At 47.5% G+C, this 18250-nt stretch overlaps 1 protein-coding gene across 1 annotated transcript; it reads left to right on the plus strand.

The window, feature by feature from the left end:
* Positions 1-1583: 1583 nt before the first annotated feature.
* Positions 1584-13542, plus strand: tmem170b (transmembrane protein 170B; the record flags this gene model as incomplete). Its single annotated transcript, XM_080009035.1, has 3 exons — positions 1584-1776; positions 10635-10805; positions 13162-13542. The coding sequence occupies 3 exons, from the start codon at positions 1584-1586 to the stop codon at positions 13290-13292; spliced, it is 495 nt and encodes a 164-aa protein (XP_079865161.1). The 3' UTR covers positions 13293-13542.
* Positions 13543-18250: the final 4708 nt, after the last annotated feature.

Genomic DNA, 18250 nt, shown 5'->3' on the forward strand with positions numbered 1-18250 from the left:
AGGATCGTTCCAGAAACATTCGTGTCATTCTCTCCTCCCTCGCCATATCCGTCAGCGTGCGAAGAAAGGTCACTGCAAAATTGGAAGGAAAAAAAAACAAAATAACGGTCGCCGGCCTCATATTATGGGCTTTTAGGCTCGTTGAACTCGGAGACTCGAGGCGCTGTAGGTTTTTAGGGCGTCGCCTCTTGGAGGGGTCCTTCAAGGGCTTCCAGTGGGTCCCAAGATTAAAAGAAAAAAAAAAAAAGGATTAATAGTTCAACTTCACCGTTGTTCCGTGCACTCGACGTTGGTTGTACAATAACAACTGAATTGATCAGTGATTTCACTGTCATTGTAGTATCGTCGGGGTATGGGATTTTGGACTAAAATAATTTCTGACAATGCAAAATCTTCTCAGATCACAACAAAAACAAATCACATGACATGGGAGTGGGCGTCCCTCAAACGGAGGTCCCTTGATTCAAAAAATAAAAAAAAATACAAAGGATGAGAATCACTGTTTCAGGGTTAGATTTGGGGATTTGGTTAGTTTACCCCCCCTATCTAATACCTTTTTCCACTCGTCAGGCGTTTTGGGGTGACGCTTGCAGGAGCCAATCAGCACCGCGGACAGCTCCCGCACGGACACCACGACCACGCCCTGGTAGTATCCCGCAGTTGTGAATGGAGCGCCGGCGCCTCGTCACGGCCGAACGCCGACGCGCACAGTCAGTCTCGTCGTTTTGTTTTCCCACCTCCCGTTCATAATCCCCGTCATAACCGGTCGTCGTCTCTCTGTAAAGGGCGACTTACAGGTAAGGACGCGGTCGACTCGGAAGGTCCCTTTAAAGCGTGCGCGCCGCTGGCCCTTTAAGGGTTTACGCGCAGAGACGGGCCGACGAGCCGTGGGAGGTTCGACTCCTTTTGTGAGAGTCGGTTCTCGGCGCGTTAATCGGCGGTGGTGGTGGTGGTGGTGTCGGTGGTGGTGGGGGGACTCCTCGTTCGCTCGATTCGGTTGGTACGACGGGATAATCTTCCGGTGAACGATGGCAGTCGGTAGAGTTGGTCGTCTCCGGGTTGTGGGACTATCACGGGAACGCATCGCTTTGACCCAGTTCTCTCGGAAATGTTTTATCGCGGCAGGGAACATGCAAAGTAATCACACAAAAGAAATATTTAAATGTGCGTTGGGGCGGAATGCGAAAATGTAAATAAGTGAGATATGAAGTAAGCCTCAACGCATCGGCCTTTCTTTTTTTTTTTTGCCGTGGACCTGAATACGTTCCTCAGTAATCATTTTCAGTTTGGTCATCGGGGATGCGCTCTTTTCCCCGGGGCGACTCCCGACGCCTGACTCCTTTAAAAGATCCGTTCGCTGCGAGCCGCTCGTTCGCGAGTCTCGCGTCACTCCGTCGGACGAGCCGCGCCGCGCCGCTCTCTCCGGCGCCGTTCCCCCATCATGGCCTCCGTGCAGCCGCCGCCTCCACCGAGAAGGACCCGAGCAGCCGGCGGCCCTTCCCTTCCCCGAGCGGAGACCCACGCCAAGCCCAAGCGGAGGCACCGGTAGAGGAGAGCCGCCTCATGCCAGCCCGGCCCCCCCCATGTCTCCGTCCAAAGCCCCGTTCAGCCATTTGATCCAGAGGGGCGCGCACCCGGGCGGCGGCGGCGGCGGCGGCAGCGGCGGCGGCGGCAGAACCATGGACACGAACACGAACCGGGATTATTCCGTTAATCTGTCGGTGCAGCAAGTGCTGAGCCTGTGGGTGCAAGGCACGACGCTGCAGCACTTCACAGGTATGCAGAAAAATGAGTTATTCTCATGGTATTAATATGTTATCATGTTATTGCCATGTTATTATTGTCATTGCATTATTATTATGTTATCATGCAGCTGTCGCTGTCTTTTTTTGTTTATTATCATTATTATTACACTGTATTATGTTATTATTATGTTATTAGATTGTATTAGATTGCATACTTTTCACCCGGAGGGAAATTGCGGTGTCACAGCAGCACACGTCTTAACAAATAGGCAATAATAGTAAAGTCAAGGAAGAAAAAGAAAAAAGGACAGCCGTCTTCAAAAAAACACCAAAAGTTTACGATTTGAAAAAAAAAAAAAAAAAAAAAAAAAAAAAAAATCAATACACAGTCAACAACAAATAACCAAGAGACCAGATAACCTGTTTATTAACAAAAGTTATGTTATTATCACGTTACTGCCGGTCAACTCGTCGACGAGGCCTGGTCGGTCGAGGTACCACCACGTTGAGATCACGCGTCTTGGCTTGTGTCTCCCTTGCGACGGGCTGCACATCAGCACAGCCCTCCACCAGTGAGCGGCCATACGGGAACGTGTCGGCGTTAATAACATTCACAGCAATTCATCTCTCTGCTCGGATCCCTCACAAGTGGAGTGTTTTATCATCTCCGATCAGGTCATCTTATCCCCCAAATAACACTGAGGATCTGAGGTCATTTGTGTCGTGTTCTCAACTCAGGGTTTGGTCCAGACAGTAGAAATGTGGTGATGGTGTTGAGGATAATGATGATGATGTTGCGGATGATGCCAGCAATACATGGACCCAGTCATACATTGGTGGTTTTTATTGTACACCCTTACCTGTGTTTGGGAACTTTGTTTGGGAATGGACTCATTTTTCTATTTTTTTTCTTACTGTACATAGAAGTGAGTTAGATACCTTTAATAGGGAAAACTATTATATAAATAATAATAATAATAATAATAATAATAATAATAATAGTCATAGTCGCAGTATTATGTTCTAATGATGTAATTACTACTTCTACTACTACTACTACTACTACTTATCTTAAACGTAATAGGTTTACAATTCTGTATTGGTATTGAACAAAGTGGTACCGGATAGGGCCGGTCACATTATCACAATGTCTTTTGGCGAACGCCTTGACATCCCTAATATGACGATATTTCGGGGGCGGCAGAGCTTTCATAAGATATCTACACGAGAAATATTTGAGGAACAATCATCAGTAACTGCTTGAACTGAACTAGTCTATGAAGTTCAGAAAAGGACATGACTTCACTCAAAGACGACGTTGAACTATATCACGATTTTGACCAAAATCCCCGACGGCATCTAGTCCATCGAGGTCCATCCCTACATTATTGTCTCCAAAAGAAGGTCATACTTTTTGGCCGATCCAGAGAGCGTCACAACAAGACTATGGTTGAGATCGTGTATCGCCTACAGTATATTCCAGCTGTTGTTTCTGGATTATTATGGGAAAGTTTACAGAAGAAAGACGATCATAAAAGGCGTAGAAGCGCACGGTGAATTCGTGACGGGATTCCATCTCAAATGAACTCCCACGTGGCGGGCTCCTTCGACAGGGGAAGAGCGGACGCGTACGGTCAGGGCATTGGCGGCACGCAGCCACGCTGTGACGCCGAGCTGACTTCATGTGTGGGGAAACACACGAGCAACCACTAAAGAACCAAAAAAACCCCCCACAAACAGGAGTTACTGAAAGCTGACTCAGCAGGAAGCTGATGTAGAAGTGAGCGGAAGCAGGCGTGCAGCTGTGGGCTTGAGTTTCTCAAGTCCCACGGAGACGCCCGCCGATCTTCCCAACCCCGTCTTTAAAATCGGCGGGGCCGAGATCATCGCAGGAGATGTGACTCTGGCGGAACAAGAACAAACAGGACTCCTGAGGCGGATGTGAATATTTAACATATGAAAGCGTTTTGCCCCTTTTTTTTATTTTTCCGGCCCGCCTCCCCCGGGGCTGTGCTAACAAAAGACCTTCCTATTTATATTCTCGCAGTTTCAACCTCAAGTTCTCATAAAAAAAAAAAAAAAAATACTTCTCTACTCGACTCACACGATGTACTCCAGCTGTTATCTGTTTCCTAACCAGGAACCTGCGCCTGTACGACGGCGAGGTCCGAGCAAACGTCCGCTGCATTTTGCGGCTCTGTTTTCCTTACATACAGTACCCGCATGCGTACACACCGTACACGCGGAAAACACACAACACACCCAACAAGAGCTGTGTTGTTCTTTTCGAGTCCGAGCTCTGAATGGGAGCGCAGCGCCTCATGGTACTGCACATCAGCCTCTAGAGGCGTGTGGTAGGCTTTGCACCATGGGCTCCACTGTCTGCCAGTCGCACCTCTCTCTCTCTCTCTCTCTCTCTCTCTCTCTCTCTCTCTCTCTCTCTCTCTCTCTCTCTCTCTCTCTCCTGCTCTCTCTTTCGCGTCTCTCTCGTTCCCTATTCTCCACGCGGGGGGACGGAGCTATCAATCTGGCTCCACACCCTGCCAGACAGGTGAGATCAATCTTCAGGAGCCCTGCTGGCGTCCCCGCCCTCTCCGTCCAGACCAGAGCCCCCTGTGGCCGACGCGACTTCGGCCGCTTGTCTTCCGCGATAGTTGGTGCGATCGAAAAACGGTGATACGTGATTTTTCTTTCAATCGCGAAGCGGCTGCGAAAAGATTGAGCAGCGCACATTTCACGTCCGGCATTTGCAGATTTACCGTCTCTCTCTTTGTGGCACCCTGGCTCTCGCGAGGATGTATCTTCCCGCTTGGGTTGCCGTGAGAGGCAAAGCATCTCGCCACGTTTTGACCCCGAAAAAAAAATGGATGCCGCTCAGCTGGCTGCTGTGGTTGTTTGCGCAAGAGAACGGGCAGCGCTGACGTTCTACACTCGTCAGACCCTCACGAGTCGCCGCTTTTCCACGAGTGGCTCCTCCGTTTCAGAAGTCCACGCTCGCCCGCCTGCTGCTCTCTTTGGCTTTGCCGTCGGGCGGGCGCACCATCCCATTGGCTGTTGAAAATTGCCGTTTTGGAAAGACTGGCCTCGATAAAATCAGACACGTTTTGATTGAATCGTGACCTGGCCGATGGGGATCGTATACGGTGCAGAGACAGATTTCAGTCTTTCACTCACACACACATATCGATGATAGCTCGATTCTACTGCGCGACCGCCCTGGACCGCCCCGGACCACCATGGACCACCATGGACCGCCCCGGACCGTCTCAAATCGTCGCCGAATCAGCCCTTTTAAAATCACGTAACGTGGCCCTCGCCGTATCGAGACGCCGCAAACATCACTCCCTCTTTTTTTTTTGTTTTTTTGGCCGGGATTTGCTTCCACACGTGAGCCCCGAAAGCTGCCGTGCTGACAAAGGCTTTTAGGACGGCGGTACGGCGGGTGGGGGGGATTAGTGGAAATTAATGATGTCCTCTGACCTGTTAGCGTGCGTTGAGTAGTACCTCTCAACGTGACACAGCACTGGAGCTCCAGACGTCCCTCGTCCCTCAGGCTCCCTCTGTGTGTGTGTGTGTGTGTGTGTGTGTGTGTGTGTGTGTGTGTGTGTGTGTGTGTGTGTGTGTGTGTGTGTGTGTGTGTGTGTGTGTGTGTGTGTGTGTGTGTGTGTGTGTGTGATATATACAGCTCTGTCTCCGGCTGGCTGTTTCCACCGGTGCCAGGCGTATGGGTCACCGGGTTGTGGCCGAGGTGCCGTCGGTAGGACGTGGCGTCTCTCTGGCCCCCCGGGGTCCTCTCTCCCGGCTCCTATGTGGAGCATTTTGTCAAATCCTCCGGGCTTAGATTGGGCGACAGATGCCCGGCCGGTGCAACTGAGAGCTCGTCAGGAATCATAATGGAGCCGGTTGGAATGTGGAGCTGTCTTTCCCCCCTCGTAGTCCGTCCATAACCGGCCCGACACGTCTGTCCAGCCCGTAACATCTGTCTTACCTTCTGTCCATGAAAAGAGAGAGAGATCTTTCCATCGACGTCTTCTCTTGTCTGTAGAGCAAGGAATGGATGTTTTCTATCTATCTATCTGTCTGTCTGACTGTCTGACTGTCTGTCTACAGTGTCTATGTATCTATGTATCTATCATCTACCTGTCCGTTTGTCTGTCTGTCTGACTGTCTGTCTGTCTGTCTGTCTGTCTGTCTGTATGCCTGTATGCCTGACTGTCTGTATTTCTAGTCTGTCTGTCTAGCAAGTTTAAGTTTAGTTTGATTAATAATAATAATAATAATAATAATAATAATAACACAATAATAATAATAATAATAATAATAATAATAACAACAACAATAATAATAATAATAACAACAATAACAATAATAATAATAATAATAATAATAATATTGATAATATATGACCTTTCCTGTAGTTTGAATGAAAGGTTTTCTTAATAAATTTAACAATCTAACAACTAAAAGACATGAAAACATAAAATATTTTCATGTCATGTCTGTTTTTCTGTCTGTCTGTCTGTCTGTCTGTCTGTCTGTCTGTCTTTCTGTCAGTCTGTCTATCTATCTATCTATCTATCTATCTATCTATCTATCTATCTATCTATCTATCTATCTATCTATCTATCTATCTATCTATCTGTCTGTCTGTCTGTCTGTCTGTCTACAGTATCTATCCACAATACAATATCTATCTCCAGTATCTGTCTATCCATCTGTCTATCTGGGTGTCTAGCTGGACACTATATCTCACTGTTGCTCGTCGTGCAGAACAAAGCGTGGCTGTGTTTTTTCGGAGCCGTCTCGTTTCTCTCTTCCTGGACTGACATCTGGACACTGCATCGATCCCGGAGGTGGACACTCAGTGGGACAATGTGGTCGAATCGATTCCGTGAAGAGTTCCCCCCGGGTGGGATTGAAAACAAAATTAGGGCCGACTAATATTGTTTCGGATGTTTTTTTAAATTTCAGTTCATATTTTGACATCGTCATCAATTTAGACCAAGGATCACTATGACGATATCCAAATTGCTTTACATGACTTTCATTACATCGACCTTTAAAGACAGTGCCAATATAGATTTATTACACAGACCACAGCTATTTTTAAGCATACTAGTTGTTAAGTATCATAAAAGAAGAATCACCATCTCTAGTGTGTGTGTATAGATACTATGTGTGTGTCTGCGTGCGTGTGTTTGTGTCTATACGGTGCCTCAAACTCCATGTGTGTGTGTGTGCTTGCCTCTGGTAATTTACTTTCAGCGCTTGTATACATAGGAGAGTTCCTTTTGGTGCTTTATTCGTGACATATATTTCAAGATATTTCACATATATAATCGTGATAAATATTTCCAATGGAGAACAATGTCGCACATGAACTGTTTCTATATTCCGAGATCCTAAATTAACCGGCGGACCGCTGCGGTGCTTGGGATCGGGTGACGCTCCTTCTCTTCTCCTTGGAGAACGGTTCGCTCGGCCAGCTGGCTCCCCCTGGCTCCAGCTCACACCAGCGGTGCCAGGAAAGGCCCCTCGCCTGCTCCGTGCGACGGGGCCTCGGGGCCTTTATTTGAAGCCTCTTTGGCTCTTTTGAAACCGGAAGAGAGCGACGTTGAGCTTTGGAAGGAAGTGGAGGAGAGGAGCGTGGACGCGGCGCTTATCGGAGTGGCGGACCAGTGTCAAATCGAGTTTAAGCTCCTTTACTACGTAGCACATAATATTTACACCTGACCATTTTCCAAATTATCACATTTTTACATAAAAAAAAAAGTAATTGTTGGTCCTGCTGCTGAAGCAATGGCGCCTTTTCTACTGTTTCAAATGGAATTAACAAATATAAAATTTAATTAAATGATAAAACTGTTAAAAACATATAATAAATAAATACTATATTATATATATAATATAATATATATATAAATATTATAATAAATAATAATATAATAAAAATATTATAATAAATAATAATATAATAAAAATATAAAATTAAGCAAATCAGACAAAAAATATGTGTTTAGATATTTTTCTAAGGTAGGTTTCTCACCATATCGTTTGCATCTTCCAAATTCCCCAAAGAAACATTAAAAGGATAAAAAAAATGTTGCCCGGCCTGAGCTTCCCTCATGTACGATATAAAACAAAACTTTAAAAGACTAAGGAAATTGTAATTGAATATGGCGACCCAATAAAACTCTCCTGTGACCCACCCATGGGCCGCGAGCCAGACTTGGGTTATAGCGTGTCCGAACTTTTTCTATTTGTGTTCTTCCAGCATCACCGATTTCATTCACGTCGACTTCCTAAATCCTAAATGAGGAAATGATGCGTGGACCTCGGAGCCGAGCAGGCTCTGGGAAGCTCAATATGTGTTCTCAGTGATAACGTTGTGTTTGCTGCAGCTCTGTGTACCAGTGGGTAATTGATGGGTACTTCGTGTTGAAGCAAATAAGTTCTGCATCTTTGTTTTGGGGTTCGTAATTAAACAAACAAACAAAAAACAAGCACATGGTGAGGATGTAATTACGAGACTAATTCAATTGTTAAATTGTTTGTTTACCCCCAAAACTTCCAGTGTGTCTTCTTGACGTCCTTGAATCCTCCGACAATGAATTTGAAGATGCTCTCTCTTTACAACATCCCATAACTCTAATCTCACTGTGAGAGAAGCTCTTCTGGGCGCTGGCGCTGCTTTGAGACTCGAGTTCCTCCTAGAATGGTATCGCACATCTCACCTCGGGTCTATTTCCACGTGCGGCTGCCTTCCTGATGAACCCAAACTGTAGTTGTAGCTGCTGTCGGCTGAAACCCGCCTCTGCACAATGAGATGTGTATCAGTCTGCTGCTTTCAGTACAGCGTAGAGAATATAGACAAGATAGAGTGTATAGAGAATATCAAGAATATAGAGTATAAAGAGAATATAGACTATACTGTATAAAGTATATAAAGAATATAGAGAATATAGAGTATATAGAGAATATAGAGTATATGGAGAATATACAGAATATAGAGTATATGGAGAATATACAGAATATACAGAATATAGAGTATATACAGAATATAGAGTATATAGAGAATATAGAGAATATAGAGAATATAGAGTATATACAGAATATAGAGTATATACAGAATATAGAGAATATAGAGTATATACAGAATATAGGGAATATAGAGTATATAGAGTATATAGAGAATATAGAGAATATAGAGTATATAGAGAATATAGAGAATATAGAGTATATACAGAATATAGAGAATATAGAGTTTATACAGAATATAGGGAATATAGAGTATATACAGAATATAGGGAATATAGAGTATATACAGAATATAGAGAATATAGAGTATATACAGAATATTGAGTATATACAGACTTAAGAGTATACAGAGAATATAGAGTATAAGGAAAATATAGAGAATATAGAGTATATAGAGGATATAGAGTACATACAGAAGAAGAAGAATCTTTATTTGTTACATGACCGCACTACAATACATGCATATATATATATATATATATATATATATACACACACACACACACACACACACACACACACACACACACACACACACACACACACACACACACACACACACATGCTTTTTGGGGTGGTGGCCAGTGAAATGCGGCCTCTGCATTTGACCCATCCTGGCTTGACCTTCCTCCGGGGGGGCAGCCAGGAGCAGCGGGCAGCTTTCGTCAACGCGCCCGGGGACCTGGTACCAAGTGTCTATGGCTGGTCAGACGATGATGGGTGCATGTTTTTGGTGGGGGTCTTACTGACGTTAGGTGGAGGAAACCCCATTGAGCACGGGGAGAACATGCAAACTCCGCACAGAAAGGCTCCTATTTGGGAGATGACCCGCCGGAGCACGGTGCCAACAGAGAACATAGAGAATATAGAGAATATAGAGCATATAAAGAATATAGAGTATATAGAGCATATGGAGAATGTAGAGTATAAACAGAATATAGCGAATATAGGGTATAAACAGAATATAGAGTATATAGAGAATATAAAGTATATACAGATCATAGAGAATATAGAGTATATACAGATCATAGAGAATATAGAGTATATAGAGACTATAGAGAATACACACACTGCTGCGCTCAAATGTACATTTGTGGATCTGTGACCCGAGCCTCCTCCGTGCGTCAAAGTTGAAACGACTTCTCAGAAACCAGTAGGAAGTTTGCATCTTGAGGTCACTGGAGGTTCTGTGTTTCTCAATGTTCTTTCTTCTTGTTTTTTTTGTTTTTTTCACATTTTCTCACCGGCGCCGCAGTGTGATCTGTTTCCTTCTCGACACACCCTCTGCCGCCTCTCTTCTCTGGTCTGATCTCCTCCCCGCTCCGCCGAGGCTCGCCGGTTTGAACGCCGGGGAAATCGAACCTGCCTGTACGCTCGTGTCGTGCCCTCGCGCGTCTTTCCGGACGGTCGCAGGGCGAGACGTGGCTTCCGTCACGACGACAGAGCCCCTGGGGCCTTTCTCAACTCTCACTTCTGTCTCCTTCCTTCGGCGTTTCCGCCCCATGATGTCATCGTTTTGTCACGGTCGCCCGACTGCAATTATTTGAGCGGATCCCAATCGTTTTGTGAAATCCGCAATCATCTGTTTCCATCCAAATTTGAGGGTAACTTAAACCCAATTTTAGAAGTGTTGCAGAAATTGTAATCAAAGGATCCAAAATAAGGTCATTAAATGTCTCTTCTGTCTTGGCAGTGTTCTAACTTTCTACTATGACAGCAGCTTTAAATGACCGCAGAAAGACGATAGAATTGTTCACGCAATTATCCGCGTGACGATTCCTGGTGGTGACAGCCCTCGTTCTAACCGCCCCTGCCCTCCCTCTCTCCCTCCCTCTCTCCCCTCCCTGCCAGAGATGTGGTACTGGGTGTTCCTGTGGTGTCTCTTCTCCTCGCTCTTCGTGCACGGCGCCGTGGGGCTGCTGATGCTGGTGATGCTGCAGCGTCACCGCAGGGGGCGCCTCATCACCCTGGTGCTGGTCAGCGTGGGCTTCCTGGCCTCGCTCTCCGGGGGGGTCGTCACCAGTAAGTGCACCGCCCGTCCGCCCGCCCGCCGTTGCAGGGAAGGGGGCTTTTTGCCCGTCTAGACCAGCGGTTCTCAACCTGGGGTCCGGGGACCCCGCAGGAGAGGTTCCAGGGGGTCCCCCAGCGAAAACTATTAAATTGTTAAACTTCATCGTGGCTTCATTTACATTAAGTTGGCGGCGTTTAGGGAATGTACAGTGACTGCTGTTTTAAAGATAGTTTCACTGTTACCTCCCTAGTACGGACAGGAATGGACGTTTGGATGAAATCACATCTAACAATAAAAATGTTCTCCGTTTGGAGTCCCATAGGCCAGATCGTATTAAACGGGGGGGGGGGCTAATGCGTACCAGAATGAGGGTCCTGGATGTGAAAATGGTTGAGACGCTCCGGTCTAGGCCTCACCCGCAGCAGTCACGTCGTGTTATATCAATATCAGCTATTTTTCATTGTGTGTTTATTGATAAAAAGCCGATCCCTCATACAAAACCCCTGCCCGCCCTCCTGTTATAGCCCGCTGTCGGCGAGAAGTGCCTTCCGCAATATTTGCTGTCGCATGAGAAAAGATGGAAACGATGGTTCTAGAGGATGGCACAACCACACAAACACACACACAAAAAAAACAAAAAAAAAACCCTCTGCGGCCATCTCTTCTCCCTTCACTGTGGATGTTGTAAAATAGAGGCCGTTTCACAACAAAATGAATCATTTTAACAGGCGCTTTCGTCCAAAACGATTTCGCCACAGCTCGCCGGCCGTCGTCGACTCAAGATAAAGGTTGTCGCCGTTTTTTTTTGTTGTTATTGTTGTTTTGTTTTTTAAACGCAGCGAGCCGGCGAGGGGATGGGTCGGGAGGGAGGGAGGCAGGGGGGCTTCTCCGAGGAAACCGCCGCCGTATGGGGGAAGGGTGGGATGTGTGCCGCGGAAGAGGTGGAGCGGTCGGATCACAAACACCGGCGAGGCGGAAAGGGGGTCTGGGGTATTCTGATGCCGGTGTACATACCTCGACTACTCGTCCGGCCTGTCCCGCCGCCCGTCCTCCCTCCCTCCACCTGATCATTAATGAATGTGACAGCCTGGCTCCTTTGTCCGACCCCGTCGCCGACATCGCTCGCTTTCACCCGCGGACTCGCCCGGCGTCGGGTTTCGGTGCTTCCATCCATTGCGGTAACAGAAGGCTGCCGCGGCGGTGTGTGTGTGTGTGTGTGTGTGTGTGTGTGTGTGTGTGTGTGTGTGTGTGTGTGCCGTGGACGTGGAGCGCATTCGCCCGTTTTTTGTCCTAAACCTGGCCAGGACAGGGGCTCGCTTACCTGATGACTCGCTCTCCGTCGCTGTTGTAAGCCGGCCCCGAAATAGAAAGACGCTTTATTATTAATGTGGAGCAGGCGGAGGGAGCGGGCTATTGACAGTGTGTTCGAGCCATCGCCGGAGGTTACGTGGAATTTTTAAAAAGTCAATATTTACAGTAAATTCCGCTTAATCTCCCGTATTTACATATTATTTGTTGAACCGAGGTTAAGGCGTTATCTTTAAACTCTGAGAACGGGGATCTTTTATTTTTTTCCCTGGCGTCGCCGTCTTGTTTCCATGACAGTGGCTCGGGCGGCACAGTGTGATGTGGCGGCGCGGATCGCTCTCCCGGGTCGAGGGGCGGGGGCCGCTGCCCGGGGCTTTTGGCGGCCCCTCTCGTTTCGAAGGCGCCGCTTTGCCCGTCGGTTGGTTTCGGCTCCTGTTTTTACTGTGTTTACCCCAAAATGAGCTCCGCCGCCGTGGAATACTCTCCTCTTTGAATCGTTCGCGGAAAAGCCAAGTCGGGATTTGTTCCTATTTTCAGAATGAGCCCCCGTGTCCTTTTTTTTTTTTTGTTGGGTTTCCCTGAAAGTGGCAATCCATAAGATCGCCCGCGTTGGGTGGATGAGGCTACGAGTCCCAAAATGATGTTCGAAAACGGACAAAATAACAAAATATTGGCGACGGCTGCCTCTCGCGTCCGATCTTTGCGTTCTTTGCCGGAAGCGCGGGGGAACCCTGCCACCCAAAATGGGAGCAACATATAGGAGCACATGCGTAATACAAATACATTGAATGGCTGTTTCAGAAAAAGTACATACGCTATAAGTATCAAATATGAGATAAAAAAAAATATATAATAATCTCGCCCGCAGTGAGTGTTGTGAGTTCAACATTACCACAAAACACACCGTGCTACACCGATTGAAAAGGGAGGATCCTTCATTTCTCACAGACATTCTGCCATCGCGGTGATGCGCGCGTGTCTACGGCGCCGCGCGCGTGTTGACGTGTGTGTGTGTGTGCGTGCGTTCATGCTCGTAAATGTGTGTGTTCTCACCCTCAGGCGCCGCCGTGGCGGGAGTGTACCGCGTGGCGGGGAAGGACATGGCCCCCCTGGAGGCGCTGGTGTTCGGCGTGGGCCAGACCACCTTCTCCGTCATCATCTCCTTCTCGCGCATCCTGGCCACGCTCTGAAGGGGGGAGGGCGAGGGGACGCCGCGCTCCCCGACGGACACAACCGCAGGCGGAGCGAGGAGACGCGGACGCGCGCGAGAGAGAGGGCGGAGGACGACACAAAATCCCGTGGTGGGAGGCGGTGGAGGGGAAGGCGACGGAGATGCTCTGGGAGTTTGGGCGCTGGTGCGGGAGAGAGCGCCCCCTGGTGTCTCGGCATTGTCGCTGCTACGATCAGAAGAGCCCTCAGCCGGGAACCCCCACCCCCCCTCTCCGCGCCGAAGAGCGGCCTCCGTCGGGTGGCGGCGCGTACGGGGCTGGGAGCCACGCTGCGGGCGTGACCACAGCTCTCCCGGATCTTCATCCATGTGCCAACAGCCCTCTCTGGGACGTCCAGACGCCTTTGTGGCCATCCCCACTGACTCTTGAAGGCGTTCTGTCGCACGTACGGGGGGAAGCCACTTTTTTTTCTCCTTTTTATTTATTTATTTATTTTTTTAAGCAAAATGAAAAAACAAAATCCCTGACCCGAAGCCGCTCACGATCGGAACGCACCCGAAACGAGCGACGGAAGTCGGCGACGTGCGACGGGGAGCCATCAGCGGGACTGCTCTTCTTTTTCCCGGACCCGGCTCCGCCCGCCAGGCCCGCTCCGTGACACGTGGTTTTCAAGCAGCCCCCCTATCGTCAGCGCCGCTCGTACTTGTTCACCAGCTCCGGGCAAGATATGGCCTCGAAATTATTCTTTTGCGCCTCCGAAATCCAATGTTTGCGCAAACGGTGTGAGTAGGGAAAACAGGTCGACATCTTTGTTTGAGTACCGCAGGAGGAGTTTATCCGGCATCCTGTCCGCGCTCGCTTTGCATCGTGGGTAAATAGCAGTTTCCTCGGAGCCGGGCGCCTCGTTTGGAGGTTGAGGCGCGGTGCGGTCGCGGTGTCAGCCGGTGATGAAATAGACGCTCCGATGTGTTGCCGGGGCAGAGCTTTGCCCCCGGCGCGATAACGCAGATTTACGACAGGGACGAGTTTCAGCCTCCTCTGGCCCGACGTATTGTTAATAACATCGTCCGGGCTGCTGTAAATTCCCCTGCGGGGAGCCGTCTCTCCCACCAGAGAAGGTCACACAGACTCCGCCGCTCCAACGGCCCTTTTTCGGGAAAACGGCTCCCTCTTCTTTTTGCCGATTCCCGTTTTTGTTTTTTCTTTTACCCGTGTTCCTTAAGTTTGAATTTGCACATTGCACTGGAATGGATCTGCCTTGTTTTTTTAGCGCGGCGTGTGATACTGTCCTGGCGTGAGTAGGGATCCGAAACCAGCAGTTTGATTTCTGGTTACCAATCTGGTTTCTGGTTTAAAACGTGAACACTGCCTTACCACTGTCCTTTAGTCAAGCATACTGTATCGTCGTGATCAAGGGGCGGACTTTCTATTAACAAGAAACACTAGAAAGGTGCCGTTACACCGGCGTGGGATGCTCTGAACACCGGGGTATGTGGATCGATCTTCTTTTTTTTTTTTTAGCCGTGACACACCCACGGTCACACCATCCCAACAGCTGATACGACCCACGTCACGGGGGCCCCCTGGGGTGGAGGCGTTAAGGTAAATAAGGTTATAATGCCAAAGTGTCGCTCACATCCTAGCTTTATCCTCACCCGTCGCTTGTTTGATTGTTATCACTGCCAAGAATGAGTTCTTATCAATTGAGTTTTAGTTTTTAAAACATTGTTTGCACAAACGGGGGCATTAAATGGATCCTAGACCCGTGGTACAACTGAATATTACTGTAGTTACTTTGGATTACTTTGGGGGAGAATCGACGTTTGCAGGCTCAGTGTGTGCGGTGATATTTTAGATCTGTAAAGGTCGTGCGTTTGCTCTGAGTCATGGACATCGTCATGGACACAGCTCACCTTCAGTACCAGCTCGGCACACACGAGGTCAGCGTTGCCGAGGAATTATTTGGCGACGGCCGTCTGAATGGGAGAAGAAGATTCCAGATTAGAAAAATCTTTGAAATTATTATTTTTATTTTTTTTGTTTGTTTGTTCGTTTTTTGGACGATATTTTCCATTTAATTTTGTTTTTTTTTTATTTTCAGACTGTCGACCTCTCAGAATCCCCCCCCAAAAATCATAAATCAGTCAAAGGAATCTGACAGCCCATAGCACATATAATACCACACAACTTCTCATTTGAATGTTTTGGCTCAATTTCAGGGACCAAATACGAGTTATTTATTTGTGATGACTCACCTGTTGTCATAGCGATGATCTCTATGTAAAACTTTTTGATAGTCGCTGCCTGTATGGTTCATAGGAGACGTGGAATCGTATTCTTTTTTTTTCGGTGTTGTATTGAGTGTAGGTCGTGGTTGTGCATGTGAGTAATACTAGAATTGCAATTTTTTATTTTTATTATTATTATTTATTTTCTCTCCTTAAAACCTCGGTTGCGGGTTCCCTGAAGCGCTTTTTACTGAGCGTTGATCGAAAAGAGGGTAAGTAACTTTGAACTCGAGGTGTGACCCTGCTGTACATTCTGGGAAACGGTCACGTCAGATCACGGAGTGACCTCTTACGCTGCGACGTTGCGGACGTTCTCTCAACGAAATCGCCTGCACGAGGCGGGGGGAAATCCGGGTCCGGAAAGTGAAACTGCCGCTCCGGGAGTTTGAGCCAACCGCGTGGATTGGCCCCGAAATCCGGACGGATCGATCAGCGCATGGTTGCGAGCCAAAAAAAAACAAAAAAACAAAAAAACACTGCAGGGATCGTTTACTTTCTGGACCTGGATCCACCTCCGCTTTCCCGTCGACAGAACTGGAAGCACCGATTCACCGGGGATCGCCGCGACGCGTCGAGTCCGTTCGGATGACATCCTGTACTGTATATAGTCTGTAGCGTACGTCGGAGAAACGCACATGAAGGCGCGGCGTGCCGCGCCTAATGGCTGAACGCAGCAAACTAATCAGCCGGGCGACGTCCTATAATCAGACGCAGGCATTCCTCCGAGCAATTGGCCGGGCCACCGCCGAGGCGTTGTGTGCTGCAGTGCCGCGCAGACACACACCCGGCGGCGAATAATTCGCCGGCAGACTTTTGAAATGCCACCCCGACAGCGGCGAGCTCCCCGGCTCAATAATCCCGTCTCTCTCTCTCTCTCTCTCTCTCTCTCTCTCTCTCTCGTAGGCTCATAACCCCCGACGCTGCTGTACAAATGCCACACGTTCTCCCTGGAAACAGGCTCCGTTACCCCATCCACCCCCGCCCCCCTGCGATTGCATGTGCAATACAACTCAGATTACGTGTGAATGGATGACGGACAATCCAGCAAAAAAAGACAGTGTTGTATAAAGAGAAGAACCCAAAGTGGCACTTGTAGATAATGTACGATATATTCTTTTTTTAATTTTGTACCAGCCAGACGGCTGATGTTTATAACTCTTACCTATTTATGTACAAATTGTTCTCCTGTACATACGCAACGGTCGGTTGAATTAAAAATGTTTTGCAGTATAAACTCAGGGGTGCCGTTTCCATTCCGTGTGATGTGCCGGCGTCTTTTTGTCGTTGTTTTTCCCACCACCACCGCCGCCGACACCACAGCAGCACGGTGGCGGTGTTCCCACCCTCAGTGTTTTTCTTCCATATAAGCGTGATAAAAAAAAATTTTTTTTACCTTTTCTCCACCTCAGCCCTCCTTCTCTCCATCTGCTGCCTACCTGCATATCCAGCAGCCATTTAATAGGAAGGATTTGATACTTAAAAAAAAAAATGTAAAAACACTCCTATAAAAACACAACGTGAGACGGAAAATGGGTAAAAACCTATGGTAAACCGCAGGACATAAAACACACAATTCAGATGGGTAAAAACCATAAAGTGGGGTCAAATAATATAGCTGCCGCCCTAAGACAAAACACATTATTCTTAAGGGATAAAACCTGACCCCGTCCTGGAGCCCTGCAGGGCTCCTTCACATATTGGTGACGGTTCATCGGCGAATGTTCTCGGCATTAAATCAAATTCATTCATTCTCAGCATTAAACTGAAGGTTTTCACGGTAAAAGTAAAATGTAACACTAAAACTTCTTGGCCGAGATGGGTTTTTTTTTATTTGATTTTTAAAGTGTTATATTTATTTCAGGTGAAAAAAAAACAGACAGGAAAAATAAAGATGGATTGATTGGAGACGATATTGTCTGGGAGTCGGTATTGAAGTCAAGGTATCGGTCCTAAAAAAAACGGCATCGGAATTACAGTCTTTATGCGTTAGTTTATGTGTTCCTGTACGACTTTGTGTGGTGAGTGCGGTAGAGTATCATGTAGTATATGTCATTATGTCGATATTTATTCATCTATTTACTTTGTGAGGCATTTTGAGACCCCTGTGGGTAATAATGCACTTTAAATGACTTTGACTTTGACTTTATACTGATGCACGCGCACACACGCACACACACACACACACACACACGCTGGCCGTGCACAGACATTCCAGGGATTCTTTGTAGTGTATACACTGACATTCAGTCTCTGGACTCTTATGAAACGTTTCCTGCCGTTATTGCCGGAGCCGAGCGGCGGAGCAGCTGCTGACCTCTTATCAGTGCCACTCAGACGCTCTCCTATTGGCCGTAAAAACCACAATCTGCTCTCACACTAACTGGAAAACCTGAAAACCTGCAGTCGGGAGGCTGTTCTCCGTCATTAAAGGATAAAATAACAAAAACAAGCCCCCCCCTCCCGTAACAACCTGAGACCTTTGCCTTTTCTTGAACACAAGCAGCTGATTAAATTCCATCACGGTGAGGTCATTGTTCCCCTCCACGTTCTGTCTGGTGCCGACACATTCTGCGGGCACACAGCGTCACATAGGGTTGTTTAGTTTTAATACTTTATGGTATATTTATGGTATATTTCCTGCTCCCTGCTTGTATGATATGCCTGTTGTCCTGCCTATGTCCCTGCAATCTA

The sequence above is a fragment of the Zeus faber genome (genome assembly GCF_960531495.2).
Source record: "Zeus faber genome assembly, chromosome: 1".
Classification (NCBI taxonomy): Eukaryota; Metazoa; Chordata; class Actinopteri; order Zeiformes; family Zeidae; genus Zeus; species Zeus faber.